Genomic DNA, 17,924 nt, shown 5'->3' on the forward strand with positions numbered 1-17,924 from the left:
TCTCTTTTGGTTAAATATTTTGTTAACACTAGCGCGTCACAATACTCATTATTATCTCATGCTGTAACATATTGATTCTGGAAGGATTCACAGTTAGAAAACAAACAAACATTTCCCTTTGACAGCGTATTTTGTTCAATATTTATGATCAGTGATGGATTTTTTCATCCGAATTCTTGCTTCTTGATGATATGATTGATTTAGTACAACAAATCTGTCAGTTGGCCACAGAAGTTAATGAAATAAAGGAAATGCAAATTCCTATTCTGGGCATGTCTTCATTTTGCATAAGTGCAAAGGATTAAGGCTTAATTATGAATCCCTTTCATGCTTTTTCTCTCTTTTCCTAAAGTGTTTAGTGGTTGCTTTGACATACATCTGCCAAACATTTCTTTCCTGACTCTAGAGACCATATTTTCCAAGGAAATTTTAACATGTGTTACCCCAAAGACATTTTGAAGTCAATAGATGTACAAGATCCTTAGTCCAAGTATAAAAATGTGCATGAAAAATGAATAGTGGCATGTGCAAAAGAGTGCTAATGAGAACTTTCAGTACCCTTATCAGGTAGCTGAAATGTAGATGAAAAGGAAAAGATCTTTGCAGCCTCACAGGTTAGAGGAGCTTGACACAGTGAAACGATGCTAGCTTGTATCTCTATAGTTTAAAGAAAGCCAGAACAATATTTTTTTTTGCCATTAGCTGCAGCTGGGGGGAGGAGAGCCTGGGGCTGTTTTGGAGTGCCAGGACAGCACTGGGGACCAGCATTGATTCTCACTTGGAGGATTTGTGGCTGCATGTGTCTGGCATTTAGTTTTGCAGGCTCCAGAATAGTGGGCTGCTGAGATGTTGAGTTCAGGACAGATCCACCAGAGAGTGTTTTAATTAAGTTAGAGTTAGGGGGCATTTTAATACTACTTCAAGTTCAAATTCTTCTGGGATTTTGGTTCTTCTGTGACTGAACGTTTTTAAGGAAACACTATATGAATACTACAAAGAGCTCAGATTAATCACACCTCTAAGCTGAGTACTACCACACACACATTTGACTTGAAATGTGTCACAGGCAGCTTGGCTTTTAAAGACATCTTTCAAAGTGGTAAAGCGATTTTACGTATGAGCATGCAGACAATTATTTACTGTCTTCACCTGCTCACTTGTTTTTTGTTTTTTTCCCTGCTGCAGACTATGTCAGAGAGTCACAATGATCATGCAAAATAACAGTTCAGCCTCGCCCATGTTTTCAAATGCGAGCTCCTTCTGGAAGAGTGATTCACACGGACTGAGACTACTTGATGAAGCAGCATCGCTCATTGGCAGCTATGATTTCCCTCAGACCACAGAGAGTTTTACCTTCTCCACTGTGGAATCAACAAACATGACCCTGAATGCCACAGGCAAAGACCCTCTGGGTGGACACGCTGTCTGGCAAGTAGTTTTGATTGCTTTCCTCACTGGGATCCTTGCACTGGTCACCATCATAGGAAACATCCTGGTGATTGTTGCATTTAAGGTTAACAAACAACTGAAAACGGTCAACAACTACTTCTTGTTGAGTCTTGCTTGTGCAGATTTGATCATTGGTGTTATTTCCATGAACCTTTACACCACGTACATCATCATGGACCACTGGGCTTTGGGAAACTTGGCCTGTGACCTTTGGCTCTCCATTGACTATGTTGCCAGTAATGCCTCTGTCATGAATCTCCTTGTCATAAGTTTTGACAGGTATTTTTCCATCACTAGGCCACTTACGTACAGAGCCAAACGAACAACCAAAAGGGCTGGGGTGATGATTGGTTTAGCATGGATCATCTCTTTTGTTCTTTGGGCCCCTGCCATCTTGTTCTGGCAGTATTTTGTTGGGGAGAGGACTGTGCCTCCTGATGAATGTCACATCCAGTTTCTAAGTGAACCTATCATCACTTTTGGCACTGCCATAGCTGCCTTTTACTTGCCAGTCACCATTATGAGTATTTTATATTGGAGGATCTACAAGGAGACTGAGAAACGCACCAAAGAGTTAGCAGGGCTACAGGCTTCGGGCAGCGAAGCAGAGGCAGCACATTTCGTACACCAGACAGGCAGCTCCCGGAGCTGCAGCAGCTACGAGCTGCAACGGCAGAGCATGAAACGCTCCACCCGAAGGAAATACAGACGCTGCCACTTCTGGCTCACAATGAAGAGCTGGGAACCCAACACAGACCAGGGGGACCAAGAGCACAGCAGCAGCGACAGCTGGAACAACAACGACGCTGCTGCCTCCCTTGAAAATTCAGCTTCCTCTGACGAAGAAGATATCGCTGCAGAGACCAGAGCCATCTATTCAATCGTGCTGAAGCTTCCTGGTCACAGCGCCATCCTCAATTCCACGAAACTACCCTCCTCAGAAGATTTGCATGAGTCAGGGGATGAACTGCAGAAATCCGACACAGAATCGAAGGAAAAGAAACCTAAAAAATTGCACCCTCCCAAAAGTGTTCAGGATGGTGGAAATTTCCAAAAGAGTTTTTCTAAGCTTCCAATTCAGCCGGGGTCAGCAGAGACAACCACAGCTTCTGATGGCATCTCATCAGTGACCAAGACATCTGCAGCCCTGCCCTTGTCCTTCAAGGAAGCAACCTTGGCAAAAAAGTTTGCCGTGAAGACCAGAAGTCAGATCACAAAGCGAAAACGAATGTCACTAATCAAAGAAAAGAAAGCGGCACAGACACTCAGTGCCATTTTGTTTGCCTTCATCATTACCTGGACCCCATATAACATCATGGTTCTGGTGAACACCTTTTGCAATTGTATCCCCAAAACTTTCTGGAACCTGGGGTACTGGCTTTGCTACATCAATAGCACAGTGAACCCCGTGTGCTATGCACTGTGTAACAAAACATTCAGAAACACTTTCAAGATGCTACTGCTGTGCCAGTGTGACAAACGAAAACGACGCAAACAGCAGTATCAGCAAAGGCAGTCCGTCATTTTTCATAAGCGGATCCCTAGGGAGGCTTCATAGAATAGTATTTTTTAAACAGTTAAAATAAATAACAAAGTGGGGATGGGATGGGATGGGATGGGATGGGATGGGACGGGACATGACAGGACAGGATGGAATGAGACAGGATGAGATGGGATGGGAAGGGATAGGATGGGATGGGTTGGGGTGGGAGGGTGGTTCCAGGGTGCTGATTCAAACATTTAAATGTCAAGACGTGAAAGCAGCTGCCAGGCTTATGTATCCTTTTAATAAATCCAGTTTAATATAAAACTCAAGTCTGCATTCAGCAAAAACTAACAAACGTCAACGTTTTTACCAAGGAATGAACGACTTCATAAAGTTTTCCTACAAATTTTCAAGAAGCTGTATAGCAATTATAAACCCATTACTGATCTGCCCAGCTCTTTGATTATAATCAGCTCTGGGATCTCAGGTAAGCACATCTAGCTAGCCCAACTCTTCTGTTTCCAAGGAATCCAACAACTTTCGATTCAAGTCACATACAGATGTAGCAAGCTAGCGAAACAGGATTAGGAAATTATTTGAGACGCTGTATAGGTTGCAAAATTGCATCTGTTGTCCAAGTAGAACTTCCTGTCTACTTCTCTTCTGGTGTATTGTTAATTGTACCTCTGATTCCTGATTGCCGACTATCTATGTGTGCAGCCCATGTTATATATATGTACGTGTGAGTGTGTATGTATGTGTAACATACATTCACACCTCTGAAATCCACACATGCCAGGAAAGAGGTGATCTATTATTCTAGGTTTTACAGGGCTCCCCATCATTATTACTTGTGAGTGAAATTAAAAAAAAAAAAAAACACACAGAAAATCATATTATAAATATGTATCTCATTAGTTGCCACCTGAAATTCAAGTTTATCTTTGAAACCAAAACATGGTGTTCACATTTCAAATGGAGACAACCAAAGCATAGCCTGTGAGTCTAACAGTCTACAGCATTTTATAATGGGACGCATGCCCAGTAAAACCTTAATCTTGAGTACAGTATCTCTCCCCAAAGTGATCACACCTCTTTAAAAGATCTAAAGGTGAAAGGAATTGAAGGCTACATACAGGGCGGAGTATGAATTCACATTTGTAGGGTGTAGGATGGTGAGATCCCATGTCTGGGCCGCACAGCGCTGATGCTCAAAGGGAGTTCTCAGGACCCAGGCAGGTGCAGCCATGAGCGGGAGCCCGGTGTCGTGCTGGGCGGCTCCGCTGCTCTAGGGGCACACATGGACACTGCGACACCTTGTCTTGAGTGGCACCGTGTGGATGCACCAGCCTTCTGAGAGCCACCTCAGCTCCGATGCACATTGTCTGTACGGCTTCCAGGGAAAGAAAGTTCCAGTTGTAATCTTCTGTCTAAACTTGGTGGAGTCCCTCCTGTTTCTCTATCTGCCCTGGTGTTCTTCAGATGTAAAAGATTTGTGTAAAAGAAATGCTTTATTTTTGTATGTTTAGGACGCTCAGTAAATAGTGTTTCTTTTCCAGAATCTGTTTTAAAAGTCATCAGGAGAAGTGCACCTAAATCCATTTAATGCCAGATTCTTTGGTATGTGAAAAATGTGGATATTGCCAATTTGTAACCTGGCAATTTTTGATAAAGAAAATTTTAAAAGGGCTTTAATATTTATAGCTTAGACATGACCAGTATTTCCTGGTATTTGTGATGTGGTCTGCACCAAACAGTGTGATTTATAAAAGTCAGAGATCCCCTGGGGAAAAGATTGTACTTTAAACTATTGTTCTAAATCTGATTCAGTTACATGTTGAAAGATAATTTTGTATTCTCCTTTGAATTGACCGAAACATTTTTTTAATTGCTTAGACTCTTACTTTGCTGAAAACAAATAAAAACAAATATCGTCTTTTACAATGGGGCATCAGTGTTGTGAACACAGAACTGATGTAAAAGCTGCTTTTGTATTCAGTGTAAGATGGTGTTTACAGATGATTTTGACAACAGTGGAAATATATTAAATGGTGTCTGTGTATCTGAACTATTTAATTTTGTGTTATGTTCATATGAAGAAATATTTATACATACTTCACCAAAAGTTTTATTTAATGTTGATAAATATTGCTCTTTGATCTTCAGCTGTAGTGTCCTTTTAAAGTCATTCATAAAGGTCTGCTTGAGAAATGAATAGAGTATACATAGCTTTCTTGTCACTAAAACAAATACTCTTGACATACAAATCTTTCTTTTCTATGAGTTGTTTAAAATGTCTATGTAAAGGTAAGCTTGTAAATGATATTGCAAGTCTACTGCAAGTACAAGTTTAGTATAAAACATGAAAAAAAATTAAAGCTTCATCTTTAAGTCAGAAGTGCATTCTGACTTAAAGACACCCAGAATTGGTTTAGCAGTTTGGTAGCCACATACAAGCAAAGACTTACAAGGCACCCATGTTGCAAAGAAAAATAATGATCTTTCTTTATAGAAAGAAGCATGTATTTGAAATATATTCATTACTCAAGTTGACCTAACTAACGTTTTAACATTTAAATATATATCTATATCTATATATATTGCCATATTATTATCTTCTGATATCTAGAGTAGTGCTGTGCCCCTAATACACAAAATGTGAGAGCATGTAAGGAAGCCAGAGTTCATCAAGGGGATTTATGGTATATTAGTATTGATTTTACAATGGGAACCTATTATTTTTAATGAAGTTAAGCTTCCTTGAAAGCAGCTGTCACCACTGTTTACATAAAAGGAAGAGTTAAACCCTTGGATTGTTTTAACAGAAATAAACAACCTGTCTTTTGATGTGTGAACAGGCTTTAAAATGTTATTTACAGGCATCATAAAATGTGTATGTATGCACATATTGTAGCATTGATCAGTTTAGTTATTTATATAATGGAATATGCATTATAAAATAGTAAGAATTTGGCTGTGTTACAAGTACAGTGGGGGTCAAATTAATTTGTATTTTATATGTCTATCTGTTTGCTTTAAACCCATGTGCACACACACAAAAAAATTAGCTATATGCACAAATGGATATATTATTTAGGAACACAGGCGCACAAGATAGGTTGCAGAAGAAGAACAGTGAAAGACCAAAAGGTAGAATCTGACATGGCACTACTTTTAAGACGTACAAATGATGTAATATGTAATCTATTTTGAGGAAAATTAAGTCAGAAACATGATAGAAAGCATCATTCTGAGAGCAGACAAACAGCTCAGTCCCATTAACACTCGTCAGATGGAAAGCTGCCTTTTCAGAGACAAGGCATCATCCCTGTTAATTGCAATAATATAAGATTAGACTCCATATGAAGAGGATCAAAAAATCAGAAGCTATAGCCAGACAGGAGCCATTGGGTTGTCTGGAGAAAGCTTTGTAAAATACACCCCAGTCACTGTCAGCCTCTGAATGGCCCTAAGACAACAAAATATAATACGTGCTTGGCCTTCTTGATGTAAAATAGCGATAGAAGTTTATTGCTTCTGTTCCAGTATAGGCTGCGAGAAATGTCTGATCCAAAGAACCAGGGACAGGTGTCACGATGCAGGAAACACTTTATCCTACCCCAAAATAACACACTTCCTACAATCTAAACTGCAGATCAGTGTGTCACTGTTCTAAAGCTGAGCAAATACAGGAAAGGCCTGAGCAGTTCCCAGAATCTAAACCTGTGGAGCTACATATCCTGAACAATAAATGGCTGAAAGGAATCTGGCAGTCTTGTGAAGATACCCACACAGACTTTCTGAGGCAGTTGGTGACCTTTCTCAATTATGTACAACTTCACTTTCTTATGTTGTTGTCTTAAGTATTATATTTCCCAACTTCTTCTGCAAGAATATTCCAAAATGTCTTGGCCTGTTATCAACCTTGTATATATAAGAAGAGAATATAAGTCCCAAAGTGCACTCGGTTTGCCTCTACAGAATGCAAACATCAAAGCAAGAGGACATTTTACTATTTTTTTTTCCTGATCAGTAGCATCAGTAATTTTGAATGGACAGTTATCATCAGGCTACCATACATACGGTAGGGATAGTCATGGAGTATCATGCTAATCTATAAGCTGCATTTTACTTGCCCCCAAGACCATCAGACTATTTATATAGGTCCTTATTGGCAGAAATGGTCTGTACCACATGTTGGCTGGTCACCAAGCCTGACCTTCTTTGGGACATCTGGGGATAACCTGCCCCTAAGGACATTCTGCCAAGTTCCCACTAGCCTCAACTTCATCCAGTTCACGAATCATCATGTGTTTCAATGCATTTGGAAATTTCTAAAAGCACACCATCTCTTTTCACAACCTGCTTCCAGCTTCTGTGATTTTCTATTTTATATATTCCTTTTATCTTTCATGTATTTACCCATAAAAATACCACTGCACTTGCTTCTGGGAGCAGGTCGAAGTGATTATTTGTAGGTTCCTTCTTGTTAACCTGAAGAATATATGCGGATGTCTGGTGGAGTTGAAGAGTTCATAGCGATGGCTGTCTTCTCTGTCTTGCGCACTGGACTCCCATGATACACAAACACTTCTATTTGGAAGCTTAGCTAAAGCATGTATGAAATTCGGGGTTTCACAGAATTTAAAACCTTATTTAATTAGGATTTTCTTCCTTGTATCAGGCATAGATCATTTGTAGGTTCTGCACTTTTAGGAGCTGCCAGACAATATTGTGGAAAATAAGAATTTGTAATGCCTGGCATTTTTGTGCTTCATCTTTTAAGATAAGCAGACAGGGGGTAGCTAAGCCAATTGTACTGTTTGTTGGAAACAAGTTGAGTATGAATAGAGATGTTTGGAACTATACACTATGTTTATTCCGTTTCACACAGTGTGGCACCACAATTGGCTGAGATTGAACATCACAGTATTTGATGTCACCCACAGGTCTCCACAGTCTTAATTGTCAAACTTATTAACTGTGCCATACACTCATTCAGGACTTTGGCTAGTTTTCACTACCCACATTGTACATTCAAAATATAACACAGATTGTATTTTTTTTTTTTTCTTAAGAAAGGTTGTTATTTCCAGGTACTATCCTAGATGTGGTTGAAGATCTTTTGCTTAAATTTAAATAATAAAATGGTTGTGGGGAGTTTCAGTTAGCCCTGACACAGCTTGTTTAATGAAATGAGTACAGGTAACACAGGAAAATATTAAGATAAGTGCTACTTATTTCATGGCTTATTCCAACATGTATCATCTGGTATGCATATTGTACTGATACATCTCTATGCACTATGTATATCTCAGAAGGATAGTATATGTATGACATAGTACTGTATAAGTACATAAAGAGAGATGCACGCACATCTAGAGCAATGTATACAAATGTATATACAAACTTATGCTGAAATTGTCAGCCATAGTAAACATTGCCTTTGATGCCTCATCAGTTGTAACTGGACAGTAGAACTATGTTTAAGTCTACTCTGCTTAGCTGCAAGAAAAGTGTTCATATCTTTCTGCAGTGCATATTTTTCCAAATGCATTGTCTTAATTTCTGAATGTGTTTTTTCAGTATATTGTGCTGGCTCTTCAGGCATTACCCAAAATTTAGAAATGCATGATCAGATTTCACTTATTGAGCTATTGTATCAATACTGCACTAGGTTTAACTCCATCAGCTTAATCAAAATCATTCTGGCTTTGCCAGATAGGAATATAAAAACCTCTCTTTCTAACAGTAGATTCTATCTACGTTCACATAAGAGAAATAGAGTTCCCAAACTCCTACGTTCACGTGAATATCACTTTCAGTTTCTCAACATTGGTACAGGAATCCAGCCACTATTAAAACAGTTTGAGGCAAACGTCACAAATATATAAAGGCAAAATAAATCAAGCCACTACTGCAAATTATTTAAGGGAACAAGAACAGCACCCCTGCCAGTAGCAATGAGAGGAAAAAATGATCAACCTCCCTCACCCCATCCTCTTGCTCTGCCCTTTCTGTTGCATGAAATAATAGTTTTCATTTGCCAGTCCCACAGACGGAATTGCACAAGCTTTAAAAATGTTGTTTGCCTGGTAGGACTGAGTAATGCACAGTATATCTAGATCATTCATCCTTTTCTCTTTTTTTTTAACAATAAAACCTTGACTGAGTTTAACTGGGATGTATGATGTTGGCCTGAGGGAAAGTCTTCCGAAAATGGTATAAAAACATTCAGCTCAACTGTGGTGAGGAGAGCTAACTTTTTTTTCCAAGCTATTGAAGCTATACAACTTATTTGACTTGGCAGAAAGTGTGGAAAAAAAACCAAGACATTTAAAGTTTTTATAGATGTGAACATTCCCCCTGCATAAGGGTGAATAAACATGTGCAAACAGTGCCCAAAAAAGTTCAGCATATGAATGACTCTGTAAGCCAAAAGCACGTGTCACCATCAGCTACTCTGTTGGCACGGCAGCCTGACACCCCACTTAGGCCTGTGTGAAGAAATCCATATGATAGCAGTCTCAGCCTAAGTAACTAGGCATTCATATAAAAGCAGGATTTGTTGGTCTGGGTGTATGTGTGTGCATGTACGTGCATTTTCCAGGAACTGGATGGGAAGTCCTTACTCTCTCCAGGACAAAAGTTATTTAGTGCTTTGTCTGGAATGGAAAAATGCTCTGAAATGCTCTGGTAATCATTACCTGACCATGGCTAATAATCACAAAAGCACAAGGCATTACTGTGCAGAGAGAAATTAAACTTCAAGTCATTCATAGGGGCATGGTTAATTTACCTAAAATACTGAAAATATCTGAAAACTTTTATGCTGTCATGGAATTAAAGTCTCTGGACAAGAATCTGATTCCTTATGTAGCTTCAAAATATCCAGTCCTCTCGAGACTTATTTTTCTTCTGGATTGAAATCTTTGCGTAACAAAGCAACTGTAGTCACTCCTCAAATACTGCCTCATCTAGAGATGTCAAAGAGATGAGGAAATGTCCTTCATTAATTTGTGCTTAATGAGTCCACTTTCAGAAGTATTATTTTTGTAGCACAGGCCAGATAACACCACGAGGATGAAAGATATAACCCAATTTACTTTGAATCCTGCACAGTGCTGCACTCTGCGTTATGTGGGCACATCACAAGAAACAGACCTGCGTAGTATTTCCTGACACTCAGGACTTTGCTCCACTCATTGTTGTCACTTTTCATATGGATTCAGTCCCCTTCTATTGACCCTACCTATTCAATACCTGCTTCCATCAATATAGAATTATGCCATTTTTTAGCACTTGCAAAATTATGCTAAAACAAATGTAGCTAAAGTGGCTTTTTTCCTCCAGTGGTGTGAATGTTTCTGATTCAGAAATACATTCCATTTGCTTGCCTCATATCCTCATTTACGATGTTTATTTTACAACTGATTGTTATGAGGACAAAACCTTTCCACTGTTCAGACTGGAAGTATCTCTGAGTAAATATTTCACTCCTTACTCAAAATGAGTGTGGTTTATTGACCATAGGCTAATCTGAATAAAAACTTCTGTATATGAGGATATAACAGGCTTCATCTCCTTCTCTGCCCACACACTTCACTGAATGTGATGGAGGGTCCTTTCAGACTTGTATTCAAAATAGTACAACTGCCGAAGTTGTTGTGCATTTCCTCACAGTTATTGGTACTCTCTGAGGAGACTTGAGCTCATGCGCTTTGCTCCCTGCTGTGAGACAGGAATTATCAGTATGAAGAACTACCACACTGCTGAATGCAAGAGAAACTTAGTCTAATAAGCATATGTGCTATTTCTTTTCTTTTTTGTACTCTGTACAATGTGTATTGACTGACGCAGTATCCATCATTAGAAGTGAAATACAAAGTAAGACTACAGATTCGCGTCTGCTCTCATAAGCAAGCTGCATAGGGAGGGATCATTAAAATCAATGTACTCAGTGCACAGAAGTGCCTGTTCAAAAGTTAAAGCTTAAAAAACCATGAATTGCCATTCATTACTTTCTGAAAGAACTAAGAAAATGCTAAACATAATGTGAAGTTTTGCAGTTGTAAGCTGTAGACGTTAGAATAGGTCAGTAAAGGACACATGATTTTTTCCCCACAAATTCTTCCTGGGTTTCTGGAGGTGTCCCCTCACCCAGTTGACTCTTACCCCAATTCCTCCTGCCTCAGTGCTGACCAACAGTCGCGGGACTCCTGCCCAGCCAGCGCAAAGCTGGAAATGAGCTCCTGCCCCTTCCACCCTGCCGGGGGAAGGGTGTGGGCCACACTGCTCAAGACAAGTTGTTACAAGAAAGACTCGTAAGCTTCCTGCTTCTTTTTGGAGATAGCGGGTATTTTTGTGATAGTAATAGAGATAACATTACAGGGATCTGATGAACATGATTTATGTGTTTCCTGATATGTTCTTCTGTTCCTATGACTTGAAAGCTTCCTGTGCCATTCTTCTGATTGCGGAGCAAAACAAGTTTCAGAGAAAATGTCTCCATATATATTTTTTAAGGCTTGAATATTTAAAATAAATTGACATTTTCCTGTTTTTTTTCTGACTTTGAAGTATTTGGACAAACTGCACACAATTATTAAGTGGCTCAGAAATGGCTTTCGTAAAAAGGAATTCGTAGTTTTACTCCCTATCAAGCGCTTATTTTCTCCAGCCAAGGCAGTGGAGCTGAACTTATTGTAAACTGACAAAATAATTAGGAAGCAGTAGAAAGGAGACTGACACCTTCTGCTACATAAAAAGTCAGTGCTTGGGCATTCACTCAAAGTCTGGTGTTTATTGATGTACTCGTAGCCATCCATTCAGATACTATATAAAATATTAGCTTTTTTGAAATCATTGGCCAAGCTCATCTTTTTTTGCTAACAGCTGCTTTACTGCATAGCAGTTCTTCTGCTGACTAATTAAATTCTGTGTCTTGGTAAACTCTCAGCAGGAATAATCAGTCCTACCTAATACTGATGGCAGTTTGCAAAACATAAGCAATTTAATTGGAACAATAGAAGTGGATAATGATGAAGAGCAATTGTTTTCCTTGGTAGCAGTGTTTCAGAGGAACTTTCTCAGTTAATAAAAACAAGAGTAAAAGAAGACATACAGATTCCAATGCTTTTGTAGGCATCCTCCCCTCTGGAGTGATCACCAGCACTACCGTCCTGAGAGCAGAAGGTGGATGGCCATGTGTTGGTAGAAAAATGAATATGTTGGCCCAGGTCAGGTGTCCTACAAGCTCTCACATTTCTCCTTTGACTGCATGGGTATCAGCCCAAAATGTGCTGTCAAAACTTGGCTCGCACTGACCTATCATGGTGGAACATTGTGCTCTTAAGAAATTTTCTCCTGCCAAGATGCTTTAACTTTTTTTTTTTTTTTTTTTTTTAATAACACTCTACATAAACCTAATCAGGTGGCACCTTCCCATGTAGAACTTTCCTTGAAAATATATTATTGTAATCTACAAATGAATTTTTTACCCTGTATGCCCCTGATAACAATTACATTAATATAAGCTGATAAGCTCATTTCTTTAGTTGCTGCTCATAGAATGGCTTGCTAGTTAAGATAAAAAGAAATGATGTGATATAAAAGTCATATCTGATTGTACAATAATACACTATGTGCCAAGCAGTTGGTGAGGTAAGGTTTACATAACCACTAGGAGTTGCTTGAACTTTTGAGATATATTTCCATGTCCTTTTTTCCTCTCTGAACCCAATGCAGGGGCAGAACACAGAACAAGCAATTAAGAAAAATGTAATTGCTTTGATTAAAGTAATTTGAGATTAGACATTGCAAGAGGGGTAAACAATCTAGAGAAATAGTTTGAAACTCTTCATCATGTAGATCCTTTCCTTTGGCGAAAGTGTAATTCTCCTCAGTCTGGGAGGACTCTCTTAGATGTAGATTTGTAGGACGAGATTTTCACTCCATTCATGTGCTACAATATTCTTTGGCTGCTATTAATTCACTTAATGACACAGCCAGTTGCTCAGTGAAATTGCTCTGTGCTCTCTTAGCAGCGGCAAACGCCAGCCTTTTCTAGGGGCTGATCCAAGCCCAGATCCAGCTGATGGAAAGACTCCCACTGTGCTTCTGAATTGCACGTTTTCCTCCCAGACAGGAGGCAGCCAGGCCACTGCGCCGTGGTGTGGGGCTGCGCTGTGTGGCCTCCCCTCTCGTGTCCCAAACCTCCACCCTCACGTCCCGCACCCTTCTCTCACTGGGCACAAGCGTGCAGAGGAAATCTCTGGGAGAACACAGAGCAAGCACAGTGAGCTTCAGGGGCCGTGTATCTCCTTCCAGCTGTCTTCCTCCTTCCTGCCGCCTGAGGACAGCATAGTCACAAAATAAAAATGGCAGCTTCCAAACTTATTCGCAGCTTAATTGTAACCTGCAGTGGCCTTTATTCCTGACAGCGTCAGAGAAGAACAGAAAGGAGGAGTTGCTTGTCTCTGGCCTATTTATGACTTTTTTTTTCTTTCTCTTTTAACTGATGTATATATATTTTTATACATATGCCGATTTAGCTGAAATTGAGTTAATTTTTTCACAATAGTTAGACTTTTCTTTTTAGTAGCTAGCACAGTCTTTTGGTTTGGATTTAGTACGAGAATAATGTGATAGCACTGCTTTTTCCCTGGGATAGAATTCATGTTTTCTTGCCAGTAACTAGACTGTGTTTTGGAGTTGGTGTGAAAAGAATGTGAGAACTTATTGATATTTTGGCTGTTGCCAAGGAGACCAATGACTTTTTCATCTTTCCAGCTGCACGTGTTCATAGCAGCTGGGAGGGAGAGTAGTGAGAGAGTACCTAGATTGACCTCCAGTTTGGTCAATGAAATATTCCCTGCCATTAGCATCATGCTGCATATGTAGCTGGAGGTGGCTCTTGCAGCTGGTGAGTTCAGTTAGTTCCATTTGGAGTTCCATTCCATTTGACTTTTCTGGCTTGTTCAGCCTTTTGCCACTCTGACATTTTGCGGTTAGTCCTTGGCCTTTTTGCCTTTTGCCCTTTTGCTCCCCTGCTGGGATTTGCCATTTGGGACCAGTGTGCTCTCTTTACCAGGGCTGGGCATCAGGCACTGGTTGGTGAGAGCAATTCCATTGAGTATCACTCATTATATATATTTATGATAATTGTTTTTGTTGTCTTATTAAACTGCTCTTATCTCAACCCATGAGTTTCTCCCTTCCCTTTTGATTCTCTCCCTTATCCCAGTTGGGGAGGGAGAAGGGTGAGTGAGCAGATACCATGGTCCAAGTTGCAAGCTGGGGTTAAACCACATACATATATCATTTGTTCGGAGGCAAGATTGCAGGATATCAGTGCAACATTCTGATAGATATTTTAGCATATTCAGAGAAGAGAAAACTCAGTCACACAAATAAACATCTTAGATTTCTTTTTCCTTTCTTCCTGAGTTCATTGCAGACAGTTTAAGACTCAACTTGGGCTGTAGAAGTGTCTTCCTGTATTTTTGACACTTGAGGAATTTTCTCAGATGCGCCAGTTTGTTTAAATTTCTTCCTTTATCTGTTTCCTCACTAATGGTTTCTGAATGAGCAAGCTTTTGCCCTTTTGATGGCGCAGAGTCTGTTTGCATCAGCTTTGGATTAACTATGTTATCTTAGGTATCGAAAGCAATCCAGCTGCGGTATCTCCATTACCTTACCTTACTTTACAGCTTGAATTAGACCCTCAGCATTCTCATTTATCACACACTCACAGACAAGCACGTTTGTCCAGTGCTTTTAATCTTCATAAAATTTAATAAAATAATCAAGTGTATATAATTGAGGTGTTAAAAATACAAATCCATAATGCATCCTATTACTTTAAAGTACCATATCAAATATATTTTCCTACTAGTTGTGGAAGCAAATATTTCAGTGCACAGCCATGACTAGCTATGTAGCATTTAATGAGGTCTAATACAAAACAGATATTCTTCAAATATTTCATTAAATAATGTGACCTAATTCATCCTGGCTAGACAGACTTATTTTAGCTCAACCCTCCTGTTAAGCCTTCTTCAAAATTCTCATTAGCACCAATGGAAATTGTAGCAAGAACAGATAAATCAGTCTCTCTTTATAGGATGAAAAATAATGCTTTGGTTTTGTATAATATTTCTAGTTAATAAATGTAATTAAATTACTTAAAATATAAACACACAAAGCCTGTTCTGTGCCCTCAGGGAACCCCTTTCACCATCCCAGTGCAGTAAAGCTGCATATAGCAGGATATATTCCACTAATACAGTCAAAAATATATGGGTGTATAAGACTAAACAGCTTAAAAAAATCATACTGTAAATGATGTGATTGAGTGAAATTGTATGTATATTTTTCAGGTCTTCAGGATAGTTGAAGTTTTAACTTATTTCAAATTTTTAAGTTGAAATCTATTCATATTTGGAAATTTTGTACAACCTTGTAAAGTTAAATACTATGTCACTGTAATTTATTTTTGTTGTCATATATTGACACATGCTCATTTATATATGAAGTGTACTGTTTATCAATTGCTTCTAAGGCAGCAATAAAAACATGAAAGTTGTTCTCATTTTCTTGTCACAGCTGTCATTTATAGCCAGTATATATTTTTTAAAATTTTATTTTAATACTTTTAATTCTGTTCCTTACTAAAACAGGTAGAATACTGTGTTTTTAACTGTGTGTCTTCCAGTGCTCAGTCAATACATGGGCTATTCTTGCTGTGCAGCTACAAGAATTTGGGGATACATTGTGCAGAAGCCTTAGGAAGAGATTACCATTCAGTGCCTCAGCCCAAGTGGATGTCAGAAAGTGAATGGGAACAAAAAGTCAAAACTCTTTCTCTTTTCCTACCACTTTTGGTTTTACTTTTTAATTAAAAAGTTTCCACATGATGCCACAAGGCTCTGTAGAGTGCTGGGCATTCAGACCTCTTATGAAAACAAGCGTGAGTAGAAGTTACAGAGTACCTTAGAAAATCAGTCCTGATGTTGAGATTTTATTCAATAAAAAAAGCTCTTTTCCAATTTACCTGTGTCTTGCAGAAAATGCTTTAAAAGCTGCCTCCACAAGCAGAAACCATTGGGGGCTGAAGTATTTACCACCCCTTGTGCATGATGGCAAATTCCCAGCGTATGGAGTGCTTGCACATGTCCATCTTTCCCCTTGGTCCAACCCAAAGGCTGGGTGTGTAACAGAGGGCAAATGTATTTTCCATACTCAAGGAGCAGCTGTTGGTATGAAATGCAATTACCTACAGACTTCTGAATGCCATATGTACAGGCACTGTAATGCAGGAGACATGTGAGCAATGGGCATAACTGGAAGAGTTCCTACAGTGATTAAATTTATTTTCCTCCTTGCTGATCTGAGGAACATACATGTAAAGATAACGTTGATAGTAAAGGAAGCTAGAGACAATAATTTTTACTTTATACGATGATTCTCTGCAGTAAAGTACTAGAAAAAATACACAAAATACTAAAAAGCAAAGAGAAGACCCTGGCCATTGACTGCACATAATATAAAAGGAAAGCAAAATTATGTTGTCAAGTGGGTTTGTTTACTTTGTAGTTACTACAGAGGTGGACTGTTTTCTTGCTCTATGTCCTTTGTTACCTGCCTTTCTTTTTGATCTCTTTGAACTTCACCTGTCTACCTTCCTTCCCTGTATTCCAGGATTGAATAGTCTTATTGTCATTGTCATCCTTCCAGGAATAAAGTGCAGATCACTGAGTAACTCAAAGCAGCTGGAGCACAGCTGCACGCAGTGAGGGCTGAGGCTGCCGCTCCTCCTGGCCCAGCTGGCTGGTCAACACTGGTCAACAGCTTGTGCCAGGCTCCGGAGGGACAGACACACACTGCCAATTACTGCTGGTCACCTGAAAGCAGTCACTCTCCACTCAGATTAGGAATGCCCTCTCAGCTGATATAAACCAACCTATTAACAATGTAAGAAAGAAAAGAAAAGTGGGGTGGAAGGGAAAACTGATACAGCTGGGAGGTGGAGGCTGCAGCTGGTTGCTGTTTCTGGAGAGCCTGGGACCCTCTTACAGGGGCTTGTGTGGCTGAACTGGGCTGGGAGGTTTGCTTGGCCCAAGTGTGCAGCACAGTCTTAACCAAGGTTTGGTTATTGGGATGCCAGCAGTGAAAAGCCCTAGGTCTTGAAAACTCTTGGGTTATTAGTGCTGTATTCAAACATCAGTTGCTTCAGGTGAGGCTGAGACAGCGGTAGCTATAGATTAAAATCCTGGATGAAGGTTTTAAAGGTGTTTTTAAGCAATTTTAAAGTAGCTCTGGATTGGGACTAAAGCAAGTTCCTGATGCAGATACCTCCAAACAGCATAGTCCAGTTTAGAAGCTCTAATACAGTTTCTTAGAAGCTATTTATTCCTAATTCTCTGAAAACCCTCAGCCTTTTCCTTAATGCAAATGGCTCTGTGCTGCAGTCTTTATAAATATAATTCAGGCTTCTTTATTAAATAAAACAATAAGCTATCCCCATGACTTGTAACCAGAATAATGTCTGCCACTTTGGCAGCTGAATACATCTGCCTGATACAAGAAGAAAATGTAAAAGCACAACTCCTTTTCTCCAGCCAGCAAGCTGTTTCCCAATGAGGCTTTCAAAATGGAAATTTACTTCTGCTTCGATGTACAAATATCCATATGCTGCATTTTTCAGCATTTCTGTCAGCCAACTGATACCGCCCTTCACAGCTTTTTGGGTGTGCTACTTAGTACAACTAGATGTGGATTCCAGTGAGTTGTTTGTATGTCCTCTGAAACAATTTATTCTGCTGTGAAGCAGTAAGTCACTGGGGGAGCATGGGAAATTATTGGCTTACTGAAAATGTTTCCTAGCAATTTTTGTGTTTCTTCCATTCAGTTGTGATGAAAGAAGAAGTAATGCAGCTCCTAGGGCTTCTCAAACAAAACTTCAGGGTATGTTAGTCTGTTTCTCAAA

General features: G+C 39.4%; 1 protein-coding gene across 1 annotated transcript; it reads left to right on the plus strand.

The window, feature by feature from the left end:
- The first annotated feature begins 1,191 nt into the window (after positions 1 to 1,191).
- Positions 1,192 to 3,007, plus strand: CHRM3 (cholinergic receptor muscarinic 3). Its single transcript, XM_065631719.1, has one exon. It carries the CDS (start codon positions 1,205 to 1,207, stop codon positions 3,005 to 3,007), a length of 1,803 nt encoding a protein of 600 aa, XP_065487791.1. The 5' UTR covers positions 1,192 to 1,204.
- Positions 3,008 to 17,924: the final 14,917 nt, after the last annotated feature.

The sequence above is a fragment of the Caloenas nicobarica genome, chromosome 3 (genome assembly GCF_036013445.1).
Source record: "Caloenas nicobarica isolate bCalNic1 chromosome 3, bCalNic1.hap1, whole genome shotgun sequence".
Taxonomy (NCBI): Eukaryota; Metazoa; Chordata; class Aves; order Columbiformes; family Columbidae; genus Caloenas; species Caloenas nicobarica.